We start from the raw sequence: 24,482 nt of genomic DNA, 5'->3' as shown, positions 1-24,482 counted from the left end.
CCCCTCTCGCACGCAGGAACTAATCAGAGGACACCTGACTAGTTTTGAAAAATCTCGCTCATTTTTCAAAATAAAAGCCTGAAACTAGGTCTAAAGCCTGGTCACAGCCTGAGGAAGCCATTGGAAAAGGAATCTGGTTGATACCCCTTTAAATGGAAGAAAGACGGGTGTCACGATCGTCGTAATGTGGAAGAGAGGAGGACCAAATCGCAGCGTGGTACGTTTCCATATTTATTGGAACACTTCATAAACACGAACAAAACAATAAACAGAAATGAAACCAACGACGCTACAGACCTGAACATGAGAACCTAGTGAAAACAAAGAACGCAATGAACAGGAACAATCACCCACAAACAAACAGTGAACACAGCCTACCTAAATATGGTTCCCAATCAGAGACAACGTAAAACACCTGCCTCTGATTGAGAACCATATCAGGCCAATCAGACACACCTAAACCAATGAGACACAAAACATAGAATATACCCACCCAGCTCACGTCCTGACCAACTAAACAAAGACTAAACAAAGGAAATAAGGTCAGGAACGTGACAACGGGCCAGGAAACACAGATAAAAAAATAATTTAAAAAATCACTTCCGGCTTAGATTTTCTCAGGTTTTCGCCTGCAGAATCAGTTTTGTTGTACTCACAGACAATATTTTGACAGTTTTGGAAACTTTGGAGTGTTTTCTATCCTAATCTGTAAATTATTTTCATATTCTACGATCTGGACCTGAGAAATAGTCCGTTTATCTTGGGAACATTATTTAAACATTATATATATATATTTTTTTAAATCTGACCCCTAGCGTCAAGAGGTTAAAGCCCTGTCTATGTTCGTAGATAAGATGAGAGCACCCCTCCAGCTAGGATGGAGTCCGTCACTCCTCAACAGGCCAGGCTTGGTCCTGTTTGTGGGTGAGTCCCAGAAAGAGGGCCAATTATCTACAAATTCTATCTTTTGGGAGGGGCAGAAAACAGTTTTCAACCAGCGATTGAGTTGTGAGACTGCTGTAGAGCTCATCACTCCCCCTAACTGGGAGGGGGCCAGAGACAATTACTCAATGCCGACATATCTTTTTAGCTGATTTACACGCTGAAGCTATGTTGCGCTTGGTGACCTCTGACTGTTTCATCCTAACATCGTTGGTGCCAACGTGGATAACAATATCCCTATACTCTCTACACTCGCCAGTTTTAGCTTTAGCCAGCACCATCTTCAGATTAGCCTTAACGTCGGTAGCCCTGCCCCCTAGTAAACAGTGTATGATCGCTGGATGATTCGTTTTAAGTCTAATACTACGGGTGATGGAGTCGCCAATGTCTAGGGTTTTCAATTTGTCAGAACTAATGGTGGGAGGCTTCGGCGTTTCAGACCCCGTAACGGGAGGAGTAGAGACCAGAGAAGGTTCGGCCTCTGACGCCGACTCGCTGCTTAATTGGGAGAACCGGTTGAAAGTTTCTGTCGCCTGAGTGAGCGACACCGGTTGAGCATTCCTACAGCATTTCCCTCCAGAAGCCATGAGAAAGTTGTCCGGCTGCGGGGACTGTGCGAGGGGATTTACTATACTACTATCTGTACTTACTGGTTGCACAGACGCTGTTTCATCCTTTCCTACACTGAAATTACCCTTGCCTAACGATTGCGTCTGAAGCTGGGCTTGCAGCACAGTTAGCCTCGCCGTAAGGCGATCGTTCTCCTGTATATTATGAGTACAGCGACTGCAATTAGAAGGCATCATGTTAATGTTACTACTTAGCTTCGGCTGGTGGAGGTCTTGACGAACAATGTCCAGATAAAGCGTCTGGAGTGAAAAAGTTGAATGAAAAAAAAAAAGTCGAGCGAGGGAAAAACAAAAAATATAAACGTTAATTAAAAAGTAAAAACCGTCAAGTTGTCAAAGTAAGGTTAGCAACAAAACGCACAGCAGCACCTAAACAAGAAAACAGTTCAGGCTGGTTGTTGACGTGTATCCAGATAGGAAAAACGTCCCTATTCCCACAACCCTTGCTCTCTTTACGTGACACATATATGCATCGCACGCACGTGACTAATAGGGCCTGACCTATAGCATAGCAAATTATAATCAAATCAATAAATTGGTTATAACAAACTCCGAACACTGTAATACGTGACAGCAAATGGATGCAGATGACGTGACAAATAAACTCAAAACGGGGGAATGTTTGGTTGCTCAGGAGGAAGTCGAATGTGTGGAATACGTTTGACTAGTTGTGGAAAATACTGGAGATCAAGAAAATGAAGGGAAGCAGCAAGCGGCACATAGCAAAGATTTATCTGACATGTTGTGGTTGGGTGAGGCTTGGTGCTCACGGAATCAGTAGGTTATTATACAAACACTCAAACAGGCAACAGAACCAAGATCTATTTTATTTCTGTAGATATACAATTGAAGTCGGAAGTTTACATGCATACGTTTAGGTTGGAGTCATTAAAACTCATTTTTCAACCACTCCACAAATATCTGGTTTAACAAACTATAGTTTTGGCAAGTCGGTTAGGACATCTACTTTGTGCATGACACAAGTCATTTTTCCAACAATTGTTTGCAGACAGATTATTTCACAATTCCAGTGGGATCATGTTGTGGGGGTGCTTTGCTGCAGGAGGGATTGGTGCACTTCACAAAATAGATGGCATCATGAGGGAGGAAAATTATGTGGATATATTGAAGCAACATCTCAAGACATCAGTCAGGAAGTTAAAGCTTGATCACAAATGGGTCTTCCAAATGGACATTAACCCCAAGCATACTTCCAAAGTTGTGTCAAAATGGTTTAAGGACAACAATGTCAAGGTATTGGAGTGGCCATCACAAAGCCCCGACATCAATCCTATAGACAATTTGTGGGCAGAACTGAAAAACCGTGTGCGAGCAAGGAGGCATACAAACCTGACTCACTTACACCAGCTCTGTCAGGAGGAATGGACCAAAATTCACCCAACTTATTGCGGGAAGCTTGTGGAAGGCTACCTGAAATGTTTGACCCAAGGTAAACAATTTAAAGGCAATGCTACCAAATACTAATTGAGTGTATGTAAACTTCTGACCCACTGGGAATTTGATGAAAAGCTGAAATAAATCATTCTCTTTACTGTTATTCTGACATTTCACATTCTTAAAATAAAGTGGTGATCTTAACTTCTCTGGGATATGTGGGACGCTAACGTCCCACTTGGCCAAAAGCCAGTAAAAATGCAGCGCGCCAAATTCAAATATATTACTATAAAAATCTAACTTTCATGAAATCACACATGAAAGACACCAAATTAAAGCTACACTTGTTGTGAATCCAGCCAACATGTCTGATTTCAAAAAGGATTTACGGCGAAAGCACACCAAACGATTATGTTAGGTCAGTACATAGCCACAGAAAAACACAGCCATTTTTCCAGCCAAAGAGAGGAGTAACAAAAAGCAGACATGGAGATAAAATGAATCACTAACCTTTGATGATCTTCTTCAGATGACACTCATAGGACTTCATGTTACACAATACATGTATGTTTTGTTCTGTAAAGTTAATATTTATATCCAAAAATCTGAGTTTAGGCGGGACGCTACTGTCTCACTTGGCAAAAAGCCAGAGAAAATGCAGAGCGCCAAATTCAAATGAATTACTATAGACATTACTATAAAAATCGAACTTTCATTTAATCACACATGAAAGATACCAAATTAAAGCTACACTGGTTGTGAATCCAGCCAACATGTCAGAATTCAAATAGGCTTTTCAGCGAAAGCAAACGATGCTATTATCTGAGTTAGCACAATTGTAAACAGAGAGATAAGCATATTTCAACCCTGCAGGCGCGACACAAAACGCAGAAATTAAAACATAATTCATGCCTTACCTTTGACGAGCTTCTGTTGTTGGCACTCAATATGTCCCATAAACATCACAAATGGTCCTTTTGTTCGATTAATTCCGTCTATATATATCCAAAATGTCCATTTATTTGGCGCGTTTTATCCAGAAAAACACCGGTTCCAACTCGTAAAACATGACTACAAAATATCTCAAAAGTTACCTGTAAACTTTGCCAAAACATTTCAAACTATTTCAAAACATTTCAACTTTAGGTATTTTTTTACGTAAATAATCGATAAAATTGAAGACGGGATGATCTGTGTTCAATACAGGATTAAAACGATATGTAGCATGCTTTCTGGTCACGCGCCTCTATCTAACAGGACATTTCAAGTGACCCTGATTCAAAATGGCCGTACTTCTTCATTACACAAAGGAAAAACCCTCAACTAATTTCTGAAGACTGTTGACATCCAGTGGAAGCGGTAGGAACTGCAATAATGTCAATTCGAAATCTGTATTCCCAATGAAAATCCATTGAAAAGAGAGTGACCTCAAAAAACAACATCTAAATGGTTTGTCCTCTGGGTTTCACCTGCTAAATAAGTTCTGTTATACTCACAGACATGATTCAAACAGTTTTAGAAACTTCAGTGTTTTCTATCCAAATCTACTAACAATATGCATATCTTATCTTCTGGGGATGAGTAGCTGGCAATTGAATTTGGGTATGCTTTTCATCCAAACGTGAAAATGCTGCCCCCTATCCTAGAGAACTTAACTGACCTAAGACAGGGAATTTTTACTCGGATTAAATGTCAGGAATTGTGAAAAACTGAGTTTAAATGTATTTGGCTAAGGTGTATGTAAACTTCCGACTTCAACTGTGTATAGGGCATCAGCCTCTAAGGTGCAGGGTTGAGTAGCCGGGTGGTACCCGTCCAGTGATGGCTAATTAATAGTCTGATGGCCTTGAGATAGAAGCTGTTTTTACGTTTGATAAGATTGACAGACATAGTAATAAAAAAGCCACATTTAGGGAGTCTCCAAAGAGGCAGAAAAATGTCATCTCTACAAATATTTTACCGGACAACTGGAGATTTACTGTTCTCAACTACAAAATACTATTCCTTTTTTTCTCAAAGTAAGAAAAGCTATTCAATAATTGACTTCATTTTTTATTTCCAACAAATCATGAAATAGTGATATCGGATCATTCTCTGGTATCATGCTTAATTACACCAATGTAAAATACATTTAGCAACAGAATTTGGAGAATGAACAGAGCGCGTCTTCTGTACCAGAATTTGATTCAAAACTTATACGAGAAAATGTAAACCCTTACAAATGTGGACATAGAGGACAGAAAAAAGCCAACCCCCAATATAATTTGGAATGCCTTTAAGGCGCACATTAGGGGAATTATAATCTCACACTCGCCAAAAGTTAAATTTCGTTTAGTGATTTTTTTTCTCTCTTTCATTTTAATTTCTATCTTAAAAAGTATCCCATAAAAAGTATTTACAAGGTGAAGAAGAAGATAAAAGGTTAAATTCAAATAACTACTTAATGGTAAATAAACTTGGTAAATATCTCGCAGCTCTCACAAAACGAATAAATGCTAAACCAGTTATAATTTTAAAAGATAAAGATACAGAAGCGGTAATTAGAAGCAACAATGTGATTTAATCACAATTTTATTATGAAAATGAATATAAATCAGAACTAAACAGTGGGACAGGAACTATAGCCTTGTTAGACTCTAACTCTGCAGCAACTATCGGCATACAATAAAACATTTTTTTTTAAAACAGATATCACCCAAGAATAAATATGAATTACTGTTCAAATTTTAGCACAGAGAAAAGCACCAGGAATGGATGGTTTTCCCGTAGAATTCTATTCAACATTTTGGACAAAGTAGCCCCCTATTTACACAAATGACAACACACGTCGCTTAATTCAGTACTTCCTAGTTCCCTGCATCAAACAGTTATATTCAAATCTGGAGAGTCCCTTGCTGATTAAAGACTCATAAGTTTAACAAATTGTGACAATAAAATTATAAATTTTATAAGCAATAGAATGGCAAAAGTCTTAAGACTTGATACATATCAATCAAATGGGGATTATTTAAAAATAGACACTTACAGAACGTGTTTCAGTTTAATACAATACGCAAAACAATAAAACAATTGATTAATAATGCCCGAAAATGCTTTTGATTGTCTGGAATTGCCATTTCTATTCAACTTTCCAGCTGAAATAATACATTTGTAATGAACACGACGGGAGACAGAGAGCTGGTTTCAAGCGCAGGGAGCAGCAGCTGTTTATTGTACAGGACCACAGGAGGAGGCAGGTAGCTAGGTCCAGGGGCAGGCAGAAGGTCATACACAAGGGGTCCAAAAGGGCAACAGTACAGGCAGAGAAAAGGCTAGTAATGTAGTCCGTGAGGTCAGGCAATAGGTTGACAACAGGAAATCCAATAGGCTAAAGTACAGGCAGGGAATAGGCAAAAGGTGTCGTTAGTGAGGCAGGCAAAAACTATCATACACGGGAGAAGTAAATCACGGCAAAAACAGAGCTACGAAAGAAGTGTGTCACAAAACAAACAATACCTCACAGTGATGGGGTGAAAAGAACTGAACGAAATTGTGTGTGATAATGACATACAGGTGTGTGAACAGGTGATTAGAATTCAGGTGATTGGGATTTATGTGTTTGAGAGTGTGAGTTGGAAAGTGAGCTGCGTTCAGGGGATCTACGTGTTTGAGAGTGTGAACTGGAAAGTGAGCTGCGTTCAGGGGATCTACGTGTTTGAGCGTGTTGGAAGCAAACGTTACAACATTCAATACAAATATTGTATAGATGTCCTAAAGCAAAAATATACATGAATAATACACTGAACAAAAATATAAATGCAACAGGCAACATTTTAAAAGATTTTGTTGAGTTACAGTTCATAAAAGGAAATCAATCAATTTAAATAAATGAATTAGGCCCTAATCTATGAATTGCACATGACTGGGAATACACATATACATCTGTTGGTCACAAATACCAAAAAAAAAAAAAAGTAGGGCCTTGGATCAGAAAACCAGTCAGTATCTGGTGTGACCACCATTTGCCTCATGCAGCGTGACACATCTCCTTCACATAGAGTTGATCAGGCTGTTGATTCACCTGGAAGGTTATAAAATGAACATGGAAAAATTCAAAATAATGGCAATCGGGAAAAATAATATCTCCCTATCTGCAGCATTCCTTTAAGTGGACTACAAAAAATTACTTTATTCCATTACTCAACACTATGAAAGCAGATCTAATTAAATGGAATAATCTTTCTGTAAATCTTACAGGTAGAATAAACCTCTTTTTAGAATGGCATGGCTGCCAAAGTTTTTGTATTTATTTTCAGTAATACCAATTACCCCACCGAAGTCATTCTTTAAAAAAAGTATACTCAGTTATAACAGACTTTATATGGGCAAATAAAATTCATAGATTTAAAAGGAAAGTTTTACTTCTTTCTAAGTCTGAGGTGGTTTAAACCTTCCAGACTTGGAATTGTATCAACTCGCCACCCAGGGCTTTTCCTTGTGACATATAGTTAAATACACTAATGAGGAACAATGGGTACATATTGAAAATCTGCAGAATCTTTTCACGTGTCTATTTTCAAAGGATAAAGCTAAGAACATGAACAACTTCATAGTATAACAATATGGAAGAAAATGAAACGTATTCTACAAGAACCAATATCATTCCCTAAAAACACAACCTTATGGAACTATCCTTGGATAACTTTTCAGAATTTATCTATAAATTGGTCCACATGGAAAACTAAAGGCATAGAAACCATAAATGACTTGGTGTCAGGAAATACATGTATTTCCATTACAGCTTTAAAAAGCAATTTGAGTAGAAATGTTCAAATACATCCAACTTGGAAGTGTTATATCACCAAATGTTGATTTCAAATCTTTTGGACATCAGAGCAACCTTGAGGGAACCTTATTTGAGTCAGAACATTTTGTTCATATGACAGGGAAGATTATGCAAAACCTTGCAGAGAACATATCCAACTGACAATCTCTTTAGAAAAAAATATAAACTACTGGAACCAAGACTTAAAAATAACTGATGTTGGCACAAGATGGAGGGAATGTTGGAACATAACTAACACAATTACAGTTCATGAAAATGTACGCTTAATCCAGTATAAATTAATGTATGGAATGTATTATACAAGAGACAAAATTCCAAAATTCTACAGCACCATTGCAGTCATGTCTGAAGTGTAAAACTACTAATGAGTAAATAATTCATGCCTTCTGGGAATGTTACAAAATTCCAAAGTTATGGGCGGAGTTGGAAAGATGGGTGTCAGAGGTATTGCAATGTAAATGTGCTTTTAATTCATCTGTCTGTATATTTCAAGACATGACATATGATGGTGCAGTGGGCTACCCGATGGGTTGGACAGTACTCTTCTCATCGATTACTTTTTAAAAACACTTGTACTCAAGAAATCAGCCAATCCTCTGTCGTTCACGCAATGGAAAGGTCAAATGCTTTATTATCTAAAAATTGAAAGAGCGTGGCGACGGAGAGAAGCAAAATTGTGCAGTTTGAGGCATGTGGCAAAAAGGGATAACGCTACTGGATATGGTGGCTAGTGGGTCTAGGCAGTGTGATGTTTGTATGATGTATTTGTTTGTATGTGTATGTTTTTTATTGTTTATGTAAAATAAGATCTTATACAAACAAAAATAATGGAGTTGATTTGACCTTTGCATGACCCCTGTTGACCTGGGTCAGATCTCCCTGGAGACGGAGCGTCTGGGGCCTCGTCGTGTGGAGGGGCTGAGGAGGGAGGATGAGGAGTGGACGAGGAAGGCTCACGCTGCCGTCCTCTCCATACAGGACCTCACCGTCAAGTTCTTCGAGACGACCGCCAGGGCTCAGAAAGGTAAGTTCACACACACACGCAAACTCTGTAGAGGCAAACTCCAGAGCCATGCATCATCCACAGAGCAGAGCAGCCCATAGACAGACTATTATACCGACACTCCCTCCGAGTCAGACCCTAATCTCCATGCTTTAAACTGCTTTGTCTAAACTCTTCCCCCAATCCCCAAAATCACCTTAACCCAACTATCAACTGGCTCACACTCTGGTTAAAACCTCAAACATATTTTGTCTACCTTTGGTCCTTTGTATTTAAAAAAAAAAAAAAATCTGTGTGTTCCAGCGGTTTACGAGCGGATGCGTGTGGACCAGAGGAAGTTTGGCAAGGCGGCGTGGGCTGCAGCCTTGGACCGCATGGAGCGTCTGCAGTACGCCGTCTCCAAGGAAACACTGCAGCTGATGAGGGCCAAGGAGATCTGCCTGGAGCAGAGGAAACATGGCCTGAAACAGGAGGTACTACTACTACTACTATAGTACTACTACTATACTACTACTGTTATAAAAGTAATAAAGGAGATCTGACTGGAGCATAGGAAACAGCTTGAAACAGGAGGTACTACTAATGCTATAGCACTTTACCAGACTCTCAAAGCACTTTGTATTGGGGAATCACTCCTCATCCACCACCAATGCCACGGCAGCCATTTTACACCAGATATCTCACCGCACACCAGCTACCCTAGGTACACAATACTCTGTCTGTCTTTCTGACCATCTCTTTCTCTCTCTCTGGGTGTCTCAGATGCAAAACCTGCAGGAGGGAGAGGATGCCATGCTGCGGTTGGACCAGATGGAGGCGCTGTACTATGAGCTCCAGCTGCAGCTCTATGACATCCAGGCTGAGGTGCTGCGCTGTGAGGAACTGCTGCTCAACGCCCAGCTCACCAGCCTCCGCAGACAGATCACTGGTAGACAATAATATTATACACTAGCGATACTACGGTACCAGATTTTCCTTGTCAAAAACGAAAACACGAAGCAGACTTAACTCTATGGTCCTTTTAAAACCTACTTCTGTAAAATATTGAGCTTGTCAAATAAACAAATGTGACTCTGGGCGACAACACAAGGCTGTTTTTTCCATCATCAAGACTGTTTTCTTCATGAAATTTAGTCCACTTCATGTTTTGTTTCCTTTGTTTCCTTACTTCCTAGTATCGCAATACAGATATCGTGACAACACTACTATACACCTATACCTGTTGCTGTTAATCAACACTTCTGCCTGTTATAACCACTCAGCTCCAGAGCCTCTGTAGAAAGACTGGCCTACGGTACTAAACAGTGATCCTCTATGTGTCCTCTCTCCCACAGAGCGCCAGGACGAGGTGGTGTACTATGATGCGTATGAGAGTCCTGATGCCATGCAGGGGGTGGAGGAACCCTCAGCTCCCCCTCCGCTCCTCCGAGACGAGCTTAGCCAGCTGCAGCAGAGGACCAGACAGCTAGAGGCACGCAGGGGACGCATCACCGCCAAGAAGGTCTACCTTAAGAACAAAAAGGTATTTAGCAACCAATCACACGCTTACCTCTGGACTTACTAACCAGTCAGAGCTAAGCAAGCCTACCTGACCAATCACACGCTTCCTCTGGACTTACTAACCAGTCAGAGCTAAGCAAGCCTAACTGACCAATCACACGCTTACCTCTGGACTTGCTAACCAATCAAAGCCATGAAAGCCTGCCCCGAGAACAAAAAGGAAGCAGAAGACCAATACTTTGTTTACGTCTTCCATCCTCCTGTATTGTGTTGGCTCTAATATGTCTTGTTTACCTAAAACCAGGAGATCTGTATGGTCAACCACAACCAGAAGATCCAGCAACGCCAGGGTAGTCAGGACGACCAGACATCGCACCAAGCGCTGCAACAGGTACGTTGTCTTTCATTAGTGTTTGTGTTCGAGATTCCCTATAAACGCACCACTTCCATACAGCTACAGTTGAAGTCGGAAGTTTACATACGCTTAGGTTGGAGTCATTAAAACTCGTTTTTCAACCACTCCACAAATTTCTGGTTTAACAAACTATAATTTTGGCAAGTCGGTTAGGACATCTACTTTGTGCATGACACAAGTCATTTTTCCAACAATTGTTTACAGACATTTCACTTATCATTCACTGTATCACAGTTCCAGTGGTCCAGAAAAATGATGTCATGGCTTTAGAAGCTTTTAATTGACATAATTTGAGCTAATTGGAGGTGTACCTGTGGATGTATTTCAAGGCCTACCTTCAAAATCAGTGCCTCTTTGCTTGACATCATGGTTAAATCAAAATAAATCAGCCAAGACCTCAGAAAAAAATTGTAGACCTCCACAAGTCTGGTTCATCCTTGGGAGCAATTTCCAAACGCCTGAAGGTACCACTTTCATCTGTACAAACAATAGCACACAAGTATGAACACCATGGGACCACACAGCCGTCATACCGCTCAGGAAGGAGACGCTTTGTGTCTCCTAGAGATGAACGTACTGTGGTGCGAAAAGTGCAAATCAATCCCAGAACAACAGCAAAGGACCTTGTGAGGATGCTGGAGGAAGCAGGTACAAAAGTATCTATATCCACAATAAAACGAGTCCTATATCGACATAACCTGACAGGCAGCTCAGCAAGGAAGAATCCACTGCACCAAAACCGCCATAAAAAAGCCAGACTACGTTTTGCAACTGCACATGGGGACAAAGATTGTACTTTTTGGAGAAATGTCCTCTGGTCTGATGAAACAAAAATAGAACTGTTTGGCCATGATGACCATCGTTATGTTTGGAGAAAAAAGGGTGATGCTTGCAAGCCGAAGAACACTATCCCAACCGTGAAGCATGGGGGTGGCAGCATCATGTTGTGCGGGTGCTTTGCTGCAGGAGGGACTGGTGCACTTCACAAAATAGATGGCATCACGAGGGGAAATGATGTGGATATATTGAAGCAACATCTCAAGACATCAGTCAGGAAGTTAAAGCTTGGTCACAAATGGGTCTTCCAAATGGACAATGATCCCAAGCATACTTCCAAAGTTGTGGCAAACTGGCTTAAGGACAACAGAGTCAAGGTATCGGAGTGGCCATCACAAAGCCCTGACCTCAATCCTATAGAAAATGTGTGGGCAGAACTGAAAAAGCGTGTGCGAGCAAGGAGGCCTACAAACCTGACTCAGTTACACCAGCTCTGTCAGGAGGAATGGTCCAAAATTCACCCAACTTATTGCGGGAAGCTTGTGGAAGGCTACCCAAAACGTTTGACCCAAGGTAAACAATTTAAAGGCAATGCTACCAAATACTAATTGAGTGTACAGTCGTGGCCAAATGTTTTGAGAATGACACAAATATAAATTTTCACCAAGTCTGCTGCCTCAGTTTGTATGATGGCAATTTGCATGTACTCCAGAATGTTATGAAGGGTGATCAGATGAATTGCAAAGTCCCTCTTTGCCATGCAAATGAACTGAATCCCCCAAAAACATTTCCACTGTATTTCAGCCCTGCCACAAAAGGACCAGCTGATTCTCTCGTTAACACAGGTGTGAGTGTTAACGAGGACAAGGCTGGAGATCACTCTGTCATGCTGGTTGAGTTCGAATAACAGACTGGAAGCTTCAAAAGGAGGATGGTGCTTGGAATCATTGTTCTTCCGCTGTCAATCATGGTTACCTGCAAGGAAACACATGCCGTCATCATTGATTTGCACAAAAAGGGCTTCACAGGCAAGGATATTGCTGCCAGTAAGATTGCACCTAAATCAACCATTTATCGGATCATCAAGAACTTCAAGAAGAGCGGTTCAATTGCTGTGAAGAAGGCTTCAGGGCTCCCAAGAAAGTCCAGCAAGCGCCAGGACCGTCTCCTAAAGTTGATTCAGCTACGGGAATGGGGCACCACCAGTACAGAGCTTGCTCAGGAATGGCAGCAGGCAGGTGTGAGTGCATCTGCACGCACAGTGAGGCGAAGACTTTTGGAGGATGGCCTGGTGTCAAGAAGGGCAGCAAAGAGGCCACTTCTCTCCAGGAAAAACATCAGGGACAGACTGATATTCTGCAAAAGGTACCGGGATTGGACTGCTGAGGACTGGGGTAAAGTCATTTTCTCTGATGAATCCCCTTTCTGATTGTTTGGGACATCTGGAAAAAAGCTTGTCCGGAGAAGACAAGGTGAGCGCTACCATCAGTCCTGTGTCATGCCAACAGTAACCAACAGTGTGTGGGGTTGCTTCTCAGCGAAGGTAGTGGGCTCACTCACAATTTTGCCTAAGAACACAGCCATGAATAAAGAATGGTACCAACACATCCTCAGAGAGCAACTTCTCCCAACCATCCAGGAACAGTTTGGTGATGAACAATGCCTTTTCCAGCATGATGGAGCACCTTGCCGTGAGGCAAAAGTGATAACTAAGTGGCTCGGGGAACAAAACATCAATATTTTGGGTCCATGGCCAGGAAACTCCCCAGACCTTAATCCCATTGAGAACTGGTGGTCAATCCTCAAGTGGTGGGTGGACAAACAAAAACCCACAAATTCTGACAAACTCCAAGCATTGATTATGCAAGACTGGGCTGCCATCAGTCAGGATGTGGCCCAGAAGTTAATTGACAGCATGCCACGGTGGATTGCAGAGGTCTTGAAAAAGAAGGGTCAACACTGCAAATATTGACTCTTTGCATCAACTTCATGTAATTGTCAATAAAAGCCTTTGACACTTATGAAATGCTTGTAATTATACTTCAGTATTCCATAGTAACATCTGACAAAAATATCTAAAGACACTGAAGCAGCAAACTTTGTTGAAATTAATATTTGTGTCATTCTCTCAACTTTTGGCCATGACTGTATGTAAACTTCTGACCCACTGGGAATGTGATGAAATAAATAAAAGCTGAAATAAATCATTCTCTCTACTATTATTCTGACATTTCACATTCTTAAAATAAAGTGGTGATCCTAACTGACCTAAAACAGGGAATTTTTACTAGGATTAAATGTCAGTAATTGTGAAATACTGAGTTTAAATGTATTTGTCTAAGGTGTATGTAAACTTTTGACTTCAACTGTATGTGACTTATGTGGCAGGTTAGGAGAACTTACGTAGCAGGTTAGGATAATTAATGTGGCAGGTTAGGAGAATTAGGTTAAGGTTAGGTTAGGGTTAGCGAAAATGCTTTCCTAATCTTCTTCGAAAAGTCACTTCTGGTCATAGCTGTATCGAAGTGGCGTGTTTTTAAGGAGTCCTGTTTGTGTTGATTCAGTATAACAGGGATGATGGTGAGTATTGTTCTTCATCCTATCTGTGTTTCTCCGTAGCGAGGGGAGGAGCAGGAGGAAGAGGAGGAGGAGGAGAGGAGTAACACCAGAATGAGTCTGGATAGATCAAGGACTCTGGACAGACTACGCAGCTTCAAACAGGTGAGGTCGCCGCTACCTCTGAAGAACACTCTAAAACTCTCATGCTGTGTTTAGACTCTGGTCATGTTGTAACTGTTGGTTCTGTCTGTTGCAGCGTTTCCCTGGTCAGGTGACTCTGAAGTCCAGCAGACTGCTTATGTCCCACGGCCACTCCTGGAAGAAAACCATCTCCTCCTCCCCCCTCTCCCCTGCGGGGAGGCCTGAGACCCTAGCTGCCAGCGTCCAGACAGACACCGCTGACCTCTCAGAGCTCTCTGCCCCTCCCTCTGATGCCTGTGGTCACCAGAGTTTCTCTCTAACCCTGCTAGGGGGTGCCACTGGGCCTCTCTCTGCCCCCTCCTCTCTAACTCCTCTCTCAGCGCTCCTGTCCTCTGCACCTCCACCACCTCCTCCTCCCCCACCCCCTCCCTCCTTAGAGGACCTCTCCAGTGAAGGAGGGGAGCACGCTCACCCCACTAGCCCAGTTCGGCAGTCCAAGGCTGGGTCGGATTCAGAGCCTCTCCCCCTGGCTCCGTTCTCCCCACGGTTCTTTGACAGCAGTCAGCTGCAGACAGCCAGGAAGAAACTGAAGAAGACCGCCTCGCTGGACTCCTCACAGTGGAGGAGAGGTGAGTCATGACAACATACTATTACTAACAATGTATTTTAAAGGAATATTTCTAAATGAGAAATTGACTAGATTTTTCTCTGACATTGTTCCATTCTCCCATCTCTACAGCGAGTTCCCCCATGGACGAGGTCCTGAACTCCCTCAAGCGAGGCAGCTTCCACCTGCGGAAGGCAGAGCTCCGGGTCCTAGCCCCCGATCCAGACGATGACGAGAGCAACAACATCCTGGCCCAGATCCGGCAGGGCGTTAGGCTGAGGAAGGTGCGGACGCGTCCGGACCAGCAGCGGCACCCCAAGGGCTCGTTCCCCCACTCGGCCGACGCTCTGACCCGCTCCATCCACGAAGCCCTGAGACGCATCAAGGAGGCTTCGCCTGAGTCCGAGTCTGAGGACGAGGGCCTGCCCTGCACCGACTGGGACTCTGACCTTTGATCTCAACCTGCTACTATCTACTATTTCTGGCTCCACACTGACAGACCCAGAAAGCGGAGTAGAGATGTTTCCTGATGTTTTTTTCTTCAGAAAATAGGTCAGAAGTAACTTTTTCTTACTGTTTCTTCTCGTCTTTGAAATGGACCACTAGCCTTTCCTCCTGGTTTTCTATGTTGTGCTCCTCCTGCTCTATCCAAAGTCAAGCACATTGAGAACCTTGTGATGGAAGTCACTATGGAAATGAAATTCCTTCATTCGATTCCTTCATTGTCCTGTACCAAGTGGGGGAATAAGGCCCCTTGTCAGTGCACTGACTGGAAAGCTAGGGTTCTGGGATCCCGTATGTAGAATGAACTATGAGGTTGGAGAGTTGAACTGTAGGTTGCTGTGGTGTGTTTGTTTTACATTTGACAGGATTGAGTGTTTTCCTCAATGTTTATTCAACCCCTTGTAGAATAAGGTGTGTTATTGCTTGGCTGGAACAAAAGCTTGCAACCACACGGGTGAGCTTGGCCACCCCTGGTATTGAGGTTGAGATGTCATGATGATGTTCTCTGTAAGATCGGTGCCCTTACAGCCAGCTGAAGTATCCAGCTCTACCCAGGTGTCATTCATTCCATATACCATATTCATGAAGTGTGTTGTTTCCGGTGACGTTTTTTTAAAAGTGTGCTTTTACGTTCTTTTACGGTCATTTTTATTTAGAAAGTAGTTTCTTTTTTTACTGCCTTGTTTTGACTGCTATTATTTTCCAAGCGAGTCCACTAGTACCGGTTTTACCAGGAGTCGCTTCGTGTTTTTATCTAAGAGTTGTGTCAAAACTGAAACTATTACTATAGGAACAATCTCTGTTTACTGTAATGATTCATGCACTGAGAATGAAGGACACGATGAAGAAAGAATGCTGTACTGTTAGGAACTGAAGGACTGAGAGTGCACAACTGCTGTCCAAATTGTTTGGCCAGGTCAAAGGTCGTAGTACTGCATTTTTCCAGCACCATCTTCAGTGGTCTTGGAAAAACAGTCACATATGGTGCAGAGCTGATATGATTGTCTGTCATATAGAATAGGGATCCTGTCGGCTCCATTCATCATATTTCTATCTGTGTGTTTACCTCACTGAATCCACCAGTGGTGTGGTAACTAACCTCAGTGAGTTAGTGGACTGAGCATATGGAGCTCATGCTGTGTCTTTATGGCAAGTGGTCAAAATCCAATCATGTGACTTTCTGCAGCATCCAGATCTCTGGCTGCGTCTCAGTAGTCTGAAGTGGGTTCTTCGTCTCCATCTGCACTGATCTATAAACCGTGGGTAGGTGACAGCAACATAGTGGAATGACTCGGAGGAATTAGCTTTCCAGATTTTTAGTGCAGATGGAGAGAAGTTTAGGAGTCTAGGGGCAGTCATTTTAATTATGAGATGCCCCCTTCTAGTCCTGTCATGTTCTCGGTAGACAGACAGGTTTTTACAGTATGTATATCTGTTGGGAAATCACTCGTATTTATGTATGTTTTCTTTTATACATGATTTGTAGCCATCTAATCTTATTTCTGTCTTCAGCTAACTCTACAGTTTGACCTATAACCTTTGCCTTGTATGACCTTATGCATGTGGCTGGCCTGGTCTGATTTGAAGAGGACTAGATAAGTGCAATATTAAACTGAAAAATGTATTCAAGTGCATGCTTAAAGACAAGTATTTATTGAGTAAACTTTGTTTTAAGAAATGGAGTTAGGATTTATAAAGTAATACCACAAAAAATGTAATGTGCTTTTTAAGATTTTTTTTTTGCATTTGACTCATCTTTTCCTGTCATCGCATTCCTAACTGCTTTATATATATCCCAGTTATTTTTCCCTTCAAAAATAAAACAAGTACCAAAATGTCTTCCTGTCCTGTTCTTTGACTTGGCATCACATAGCCATTAGAACTCAGCGTTTTGCCAAACCAGCCAGCCTTTTGTTGGGCCTAGCACATCCACATCAACCACAAATAGTGATTCATGAAAACACAGCCAGACGACCCCCTTTAGGCAGTAAGTGGATGTGATTTTATACAAGCAACAGGACTGGATGGGAACTTAACTGGTCTCTACAGAGAAGAATGTACAGATTAGACAACCAAAGAAACATTCAGATGAGTGAATGGGGAAAATATTACACAACTCATTTGTTTAAATTGTTTTTATTTTACTATAAACTGAAAATTACAATTGTTTAAGCATGTGGCATAATCAACATTTAAAATTATTACTCAAACGTTTCTCCCCTTTCAAACTAGAAGTACAGATCATAAATGAAACGCTATACAGCCCAGACACCCCATTTAAGTCTCCCAAAGATACTAGAACCAACAACAAGCCCTTAAAGGTCGACGTTGGGCAAAAACTGAAAAGTAATGGCTTTAAACTGATCAATGCGCCATCATACCAGGTCAATGCTTAAAAACTTGGATGAATAAGATATTTGGCTAAAGAAGTGCCATTTCTTACCAATCTCTACAGCTTCCATCCAAAAACAAATCGGTCGCGGCGCACATCAAAGGCACACCCCCCATTTCTGTTTGAGAAAGGGGTGGAGTCTGACCACTTTTCGTGCCCAAAGTTGACCTTCAAATAGTGTTCTTCACGTATACATATAGTTATAATACATTATCACAGATTTTTGGCAATAGTAAACCCCACAAAAGTACCGTAGTTAGTTACCATTGATCCATATTTGTACCAAAGGCAACGTCAACAAAATTCACATTCTGTACAGGAAAATATTTTGGCAAAAGGAAAGAAAGTCTCTCTGCAAACCTCACCTGCTATGCACAAATTACTATAAATCCATTAGCTTTTTAAATAGTTCAAACATATTGCCAGTCTTTTTTTTCTCATACCTAAAAAAAAAAACCTTGATACGCACATATAAAAAAACAAAACAAGAGTAAGTGACAAACATCTTTGTTTGATACAATTCTCATTAAAATCTGTGGTTATAATATATCTGGAATAAATCAAGAGAAAACATCATGAACCAATCAATCATTGCACTTTCAAGTCGCAACAGAAACAAGTAGAGGGAAAAAAAAGAAAAGAAATATCGTCGTTTTGGATTCACCCAAACATACAATTCCATTTTCACAAGAGCACTATAAATTTGTTATATTAGTATTTGTCATAAAAAAGTTTATAGAAAGGAAAGACTTTTGTAGTCACTGCTGACCCAAACCCCAGCTTCTGGGCTTGGAGTAGCGTTGTTTCTTTGTCTCTCCTTACATTTCCCAGAAGAAGAGGAAAATACCTGAAAGTGAGACTTCAACATGTTTATTTTTCTTCTCGATGCTCCCTCTTTGTATTGCTCATTTAGTATAGAAGGTTGTCCAAGATCTGTTCTCAATCTCGGACAATATGCCAGATTCTTCTTCAATCTCCATGGTAACATTGTGATAGGAGGGAGGACGTTGGGAGCGTTTAATAAAGTGACTGTGAGGTCATCTGTCTGACCTCTGACCCTTAGTCCAGTGTCAGATGGGGCCATAGAGTCCAGTGAAACGCTGTAAAGACCAGTGAGTCTGACTATCTCCATTTCCATGACCACATCTGATCTGACTGTCCTTTTGGCTGACATTGATATCTCCATAGTAAACAGAGCAATAGTAGTACTGTAGTAATAACTGAATAAGAAACCAGTAGATGTAGAATAGTTAAAAAACAGACCTGAATGTGTGGCGTACGACAGCGAAGAGTAAACAATAATAGCAAGCAAAACATCCACCAGCGAGCGACTCTGGATGACTGAACTGAACTTTGTAGAAAATGAGCGTTTCCTTTGTCCTGTTCAAAGTCTGATGGAAGAAAACCCTGAAGCAAAATAACCCACCATATTCAACATCCTCTCCGATGGAATGCTAGCCAGACTTCGCACATTTTTGTTGTTGTTGAAAATACTGTGCATTTGGAAAGTATTCAGACCCCTTGGCTTTTTCCACAATTTGTTATGTTACAGCCTTATTCTAAAATGGATTTAAAAAATAAATAAAAAATCCTCATCAATCTACACACAATAACTCATAATAAAGCGAAAAAAGATGTAAATTTTTTCAAATGTATTAAATATAAAAAACAGAATTTACATAAGTATTCAGACCCTTTGCTATGAGACTCAAAATTGACCTCAGGTGCATCCTGTTTCCATTTATCATCTTTGAGATGTTTCTACAACTTGGAGTCCACCTGTGGTAAATTTAATTGATTGGACATGATTTGGAAAGACGCACACCTGTCTGTCTATATAAGGTCCCACAGTTGACAGTGCACGTCAGAGCAAAAACCAAGCCATGAGGTCAAAGGAATTGTCCGTAGAGCTCCGAGACAGGATTGTGTCGAGGCACAGATCTGGGAAAGGGTACCACAAAATGTCTGCTGCATTGAATGTCCAAGAACACAGTGCCTGCATTGAAGGTCCCCAAGACTTCCTAGAGCTGGCCGCCCTGCCAAACTGAGCAATCAGGGGAGGAGGGCCTTGGTCAGGGAGAACCCGATGGTCACTCTGACAGAGCTCTACAGTACCTCTGTGGAGATGGGAGAACCTTCTAGAAGGACAACCGTCTCTCCAGCACTCCACCAATCAGGCCTTTATGGTCGAGTTGCCAGACAGAAGACTCTCCTCAGTAAAAGGCACATGACAGCGCGCTTGAAGTTTGCCAAAAGGCACCTAAAGGACTCTGACCATGAGAAACAAGATTCTCTGGTCTGATGAAACTAAGGTTGAACTCTTTGACCTGAATGCCAAGCGTCACGTCTGGAGGAAACCTGGCACCATCCCTACGGTGAAGCGTGGGTGGCAGCATCATGCTGTGGGGATGTTTTTCAGCGGCAGGACCTGGGAGACTAGTCAGGATCGAAAGAAAGATGAATGGAGCAAAGTACAGAGAGATCCTTGATGTAAACCTGCTCCAGAGCGCTCAGGACCTCAGACTGGGGCGAAGGTTCACCTTCCAACAGGACAACGGCCCTAAGCACACAGCCAAGACAACGCAGGAGTGGTTTCGGGACAAGTCTCTGAATGTCCTTGAGTGGCCCAGCAAGAGCCTGGACTTGAACCCGATCGAACAGCTCTGGAGAGACCTGAAAATAGCTGTGTAGTGACACTCCCCATCCAACCTGACAGAGCTTGAAAGGATCTGCAGAGAAGAATGGGAGAAACTCCCCAAATACAGGTGTGCCAAGCTTGTAGTGTCATACCCAAGAAGAGTCCAGGCTGTAATCGCTGCCAAAAGGTGCTTCAACAAAGTACTGAGTAAAGGGTCTGAATACTTATGTAAATGTGATATTCATTTTTTTGCAAAAAATTCTAAAACCCTGTTTTTGCTTTGTCATTATGGGGTATTGCGTGTTGATTGATGACGGGAAAAAAACAATGCATTTTAGAATAAGGCTGTAATGCAACAAAATGTGGAAAAAGTCAAGGGGTCTGAATACTTTCCAAATGCAGTGTAGATATTTGAGCAGTTTGTAGTCAGAGCGTAAATAACATTCCACAGGGAGGGAGAAGAGATGGTAGCAGGGTGTAAGCATAGCCTCAACAGGACCTCTGTGAAGTGAGTGTGAGTGTATGTGCATACAGTATACAGATGTATGCACGTTGTGAACATTAGCCAAAACTAAATCCAAGCGAGCAAGTCTATCTATTTACTATCAATGTGCATGTTTTCAGTAGAGTGTAGCATATTTTCGTGCAGTGCCTTTGTGCACTGACTAGCAATATTCTCCCGTCACTGTGTTGTTATAATGGTGGTGATGGTGTAGGAGTACTGAGGCTCCACCAGGGGGCTCTGTAGTAGCACTTCTCTCCTCTAGCTGCTGCTGCCCTCAATGAGTCTGGCCAGGCTGTCTCTGAGCTCTGTCAGCTCAAAGATCTTCCCGTCCAGCAGCTCCAGCAGGGTGCGCAGACTCTTCCTGAAGGCATCTCTCTCCAGCTGACTGCCCTCCAGACGCTGCTCTATCTCCACCAGCTGAGCTTCCAACGTCTGGTTCCTCTCCTCCGTCTCCTGGGAGTGGGGGGGGGGGGGGCAGGTGTTAACATGTGCACACACACACATTCATAAAACACACACGAAAGGGACACCCACTCCTTACAGTGAAAACTTAACATTACGATTATAACTACTGTTCCCTGAAGGAGGGGAACGAGGTACAACATAGTATGGGGAGTCGCACTCTCGCGACTTCAGTTGAAGGATCTAAAATCACGCCTGACAAGGCCAATGAAATCTGTGCCTTGCTGGAAGCCCTGCCTTCCTCAGGTGATAAGCGTCAGGCTCGGATTCATTCCTTCAATTTTACACTGCTCTTCACCTAGCACAGGAATGGGTGGAGTGGGGCCATGAAGGTGTTGTACCTCGTTTCCCTCCTTCAGTGAACAGTATACACAGAACACGATTGCCATATTCTCAGAACATAACATACTAATGTTCGAGACACGATTCATGGGAACGTTGCAAGAACATTCATGTGTCCAGTTTTTTGAGGGTGAGGAGAATATTCCATCAACGTCCCCTGAAACAGGTCATATCTTATGTTCTGAGAACATGGCAACCATGTTCTGTGTATGTGTAACGGATGTGAAATGGCTAGCTAGTTAGCGGGTACGCGCTAGTAGCGTTTCAATCAGTTACGTCACTTGCTCTGAAACCTATTAGTAGTGTTGCCCCTTGCTCTGCAAGGGCCGCGGCCTTTGTGGAGCGATGGGTAACGATGCTTCGTGGGCGACCGTTGTTGATGTGTGCAGAGGGTCCCTGGTTCGCGCCCGGGTCGGGGCGAGGGGACGTACTAAAGTTATACTGTTACATTGATGCTGTTGACCCGGATCACTGGAAATATTTATTGCACATCCCAGGAACATTCCTATGAACATTTTAGTTAATGACCTAATGGGAACTACGGGAATTGTTCTCTAAAGTTGTGGGAATGTTTGTTGTTAACTGGGAAGTCCCGACACCTTTTTGAAGAAAGGAAATACCGTCTGTACCAGCCGTCCTGGATCCGACAGAGAAACAACTCGGATTGCCCGCGTCTGGAGACGGGAGGATATTGCCTCCCTTAAAACGGGCACTGAGGCCTTGGGAACAGTCGACGTGATGACGCCCCAGGAGCGTGAGGGGCGCGCAACAAATTGTAGCCTTGTAACCCGACATCACCGTTCGCATGATCCAGAGCAACACTGTGCATGCGCGCCATTGGTCGGAGCAGACAGCAAGCCTCCTGTCAAGTGCCATTTGAAGTAGCGCGACGCCATCTTGTGGACTGGAAGAGATTGGTTATTTTTTTGTTTCGACCACCATGTGTCTGAACGTGGAGAAGGGACACTTTATTGAACCCACATGTGGGAGACGCAACACATTTGGTACCCGTGAACACTGTGGAACTTTGGGTTGACACAACTGTGTTAATGCGTCAAGGTTTGTCTGAAGCCCGGGCCAGGCTGTGTTCACGGACTCTGGCAATCAGTGACGTACCCCGATTGGCAGTGCCCCTTGATGGTACTTCTGTCACAACGAGCCTGCCGCGGTTTTAGCCGGTGACCGGCTGGCACCCAGCGCTGGACCGTACGCATTAAAAATAGACCCAGGAAAACCGCTATCATGAAGGTTATCATACACAACAGCCATAGGTACCGGCGCCTCAGCACCTTGTAACCCAGCTGGAAAAAGGACAGACAGCTTTGAAAAACGGACCCCCCTTCTGTGGTAACAGACGGGCGATTCGTAATAGAATCTAATTCCCCAGGAATGAAACCAATCGTTTATAGAACCCATAACGTTGTATCACTAAGCACCTCATAGGGACTAGTGAGCAATGAGCCACCTATGGGGGAGGAGTGCCCCCTTGTGGACAGAGAGTAAATCCACTAATTTATTACCGTCATCCTGGGGAGATTGACATACAGTGCCCTCAGAAAGTATTCATAACGCATGGTTTATTCCACATTTTGTTGTGTTGCCACCTGAATTCTAAATGGATTAAATATATGTTCCACACACACACACACACACACACACACACACACACACACAAATACACAAATACCCCATAATGACAAAGTAAAAACAAGTTTTAGAAATGATTGCACATGTTTTGAAAATGAAATACAGAAATATCTAATTTACATACAGTACCAGTCAAAAGTTTGGACACACCTACTCATTCCAGGGTTTTTATTTGTACTATTTTCTACATTGTAGAATAATAGTGAAGACATCAAAGCGATGAAATAACACATATGGAATCTTGTAAGAACCAAAAAAGTGTTAAACAAATCAAAATAAGAGCTCAAGTCCAAATTATGGCAAGATCAGCTCAAATAAGCAAAGAGAAGTGACAGTCCAGCATTACTAAGACATGAAGGTCAGTCAATGCGGAAAATTTGCAGTCGCAAAAACCATCAAGCGCTATGATGAAACTGGCTCTCATGAGGACCGCCACAAGAAAGGAAGACCCAGAGTTACCTCTGCTGCAGAGGATAAGTTCATTAGAGTTACCAGCCTCAGAAATTGCAGCCCAAATAAAGTAAAAAACACAACTCAACATCAACTGTTCAGAGGGGACTGCGTGAATCAGGCCTTCATGATCGAATTGATGCAAAGAAACCACTACTAAAGGACACCAATAATAAGAAGAGACTTGCTTGGGCCAAGAAACACGAGCAATGGACATTAGACCGGTGGAAATCTGTCCTTTGATGAGTCAAAATTTGAGATTTTTGGTTCCAACCGCCATGTCTTTGTGAGACGCAGAGTAGGTGAATGAATGATCTCCGCATATGTGGTTCCCACCCTGAAGCATGGAGGAGGAGGTGTGATGGTGCTTAGCTGGTGACACTGTCACGGATTTACATTTGAAGTCAAATGTTTACATACACCTTAGCCATATACATTTAAACTCAGTTTTTAACAATTCCTGACATTTAATCCTAGTAAAAATGCCCCATCTTAGGTCAGTTAGGACCACCACTTTATTTTAAGAATGTGAAATGTCAGAATAATAGTAGTGAGAATGATTTATTTCAGCTTTTATTTCTTTCATCACATACCTAGTGGGTCAGAAGTTTACATACACTCAATTAGTATTTGGTAGCATTGCCTTTAAATTGTTTAACTTGGGTCAAACATTTCGGGGAGCCTTCCACAAGCTTCCCACAATAAGTTGGGTGAATATTGGCCCATTCCTCCTGACAGAGCTGGTGTAA

General features: G+C 42.3%; 2 protein-coding genes across 2 annotated transcripts in view; one reads left to right on the top strand and one right to left on the bottom strand.

Moving 5' to 3' along the window:
• The window catches only part of LOC120020957 (junction-mediating and -regulatory protein-like), a 49,568-nt gene extending 32,432 nt beyond the window's left edge, over positions 1 to 17,136 (top strand). The window contains exons 3-10 of the mRNA XM_038964623.1: positions 8,665 to 8,815; positions 9,098 to 9,267; positions 9,557 to 9,722; positions 10,129 to 10,316; positions 10,599 to 10,685; positions 14,106 to 14,207; positions 14,302 to 14,815; positions 14,926 to 17,136. Of these exons, the coding sequence (XP_038820551.1) occupies positions 8,665 to 8,815; positions 9,098 to 9,267; positions 9,557 to 9,722; positions 10,129 to 10,316; positions 10,599 to 10,685; positions 14,106 to 14,207; positions 14,302 to 14,815; positions 14,926 to 15,248 (1,701 nt within the window). The 3' untranslated portion in view covers positions 15,249 to 17,136. The remainder of the gene's footprint in view (positions 1 to 8,664; positions 8,816 to 9,097; positions 9,268 to 9,556; positions 9,723 to 10,128; positions 10,317 to 10,598; positions 10,686 to 14,105; positions 14,208 to 14,301; positions 14,816 to 14,925) is intronic.
• Positions 17,137 to 21,090: 3,954 nt separating this feature from the next.
• Positions 21,091 to 24,482, bottom strand: part of LOC120021875 (homer protein homolog 1-like) — a 39,723-nt gene continuing 36,331 nt past the window's right edge. Inside the window, exon 9 of the mRNA XM_038965720.1 lies at positions 21,091 to 21,285. Coding sequence (XP_038821648.1) covers positions 21,091 to 21,285 — 195 coding nt within the window. The remainder of the gene's footprint in view (positions 21,286 to 24,482) is intronic.

The sequence above is a fragment of the Salvelinus namaycush genome, chromosome 26 (assembly GCF_016432855.1).
Source record: "Salvelinus namaycush isolate Seneca chromosome 26, SaNama_1.0, whole genome shotgun sequence".
Taxonomy (NCBI): domain Eukaryota; kingdom Metazoa; phylum Chordata; class Actinopteri; order Salmoniformes; family Salmonidae; genus Salvelinus; species Salvelinus namaycush.
The sequence above is the reverse complement of the archived record's forward strand: the minus strand, read 5'-3'. Positions and strand labels throughout refer to the sequence as shown.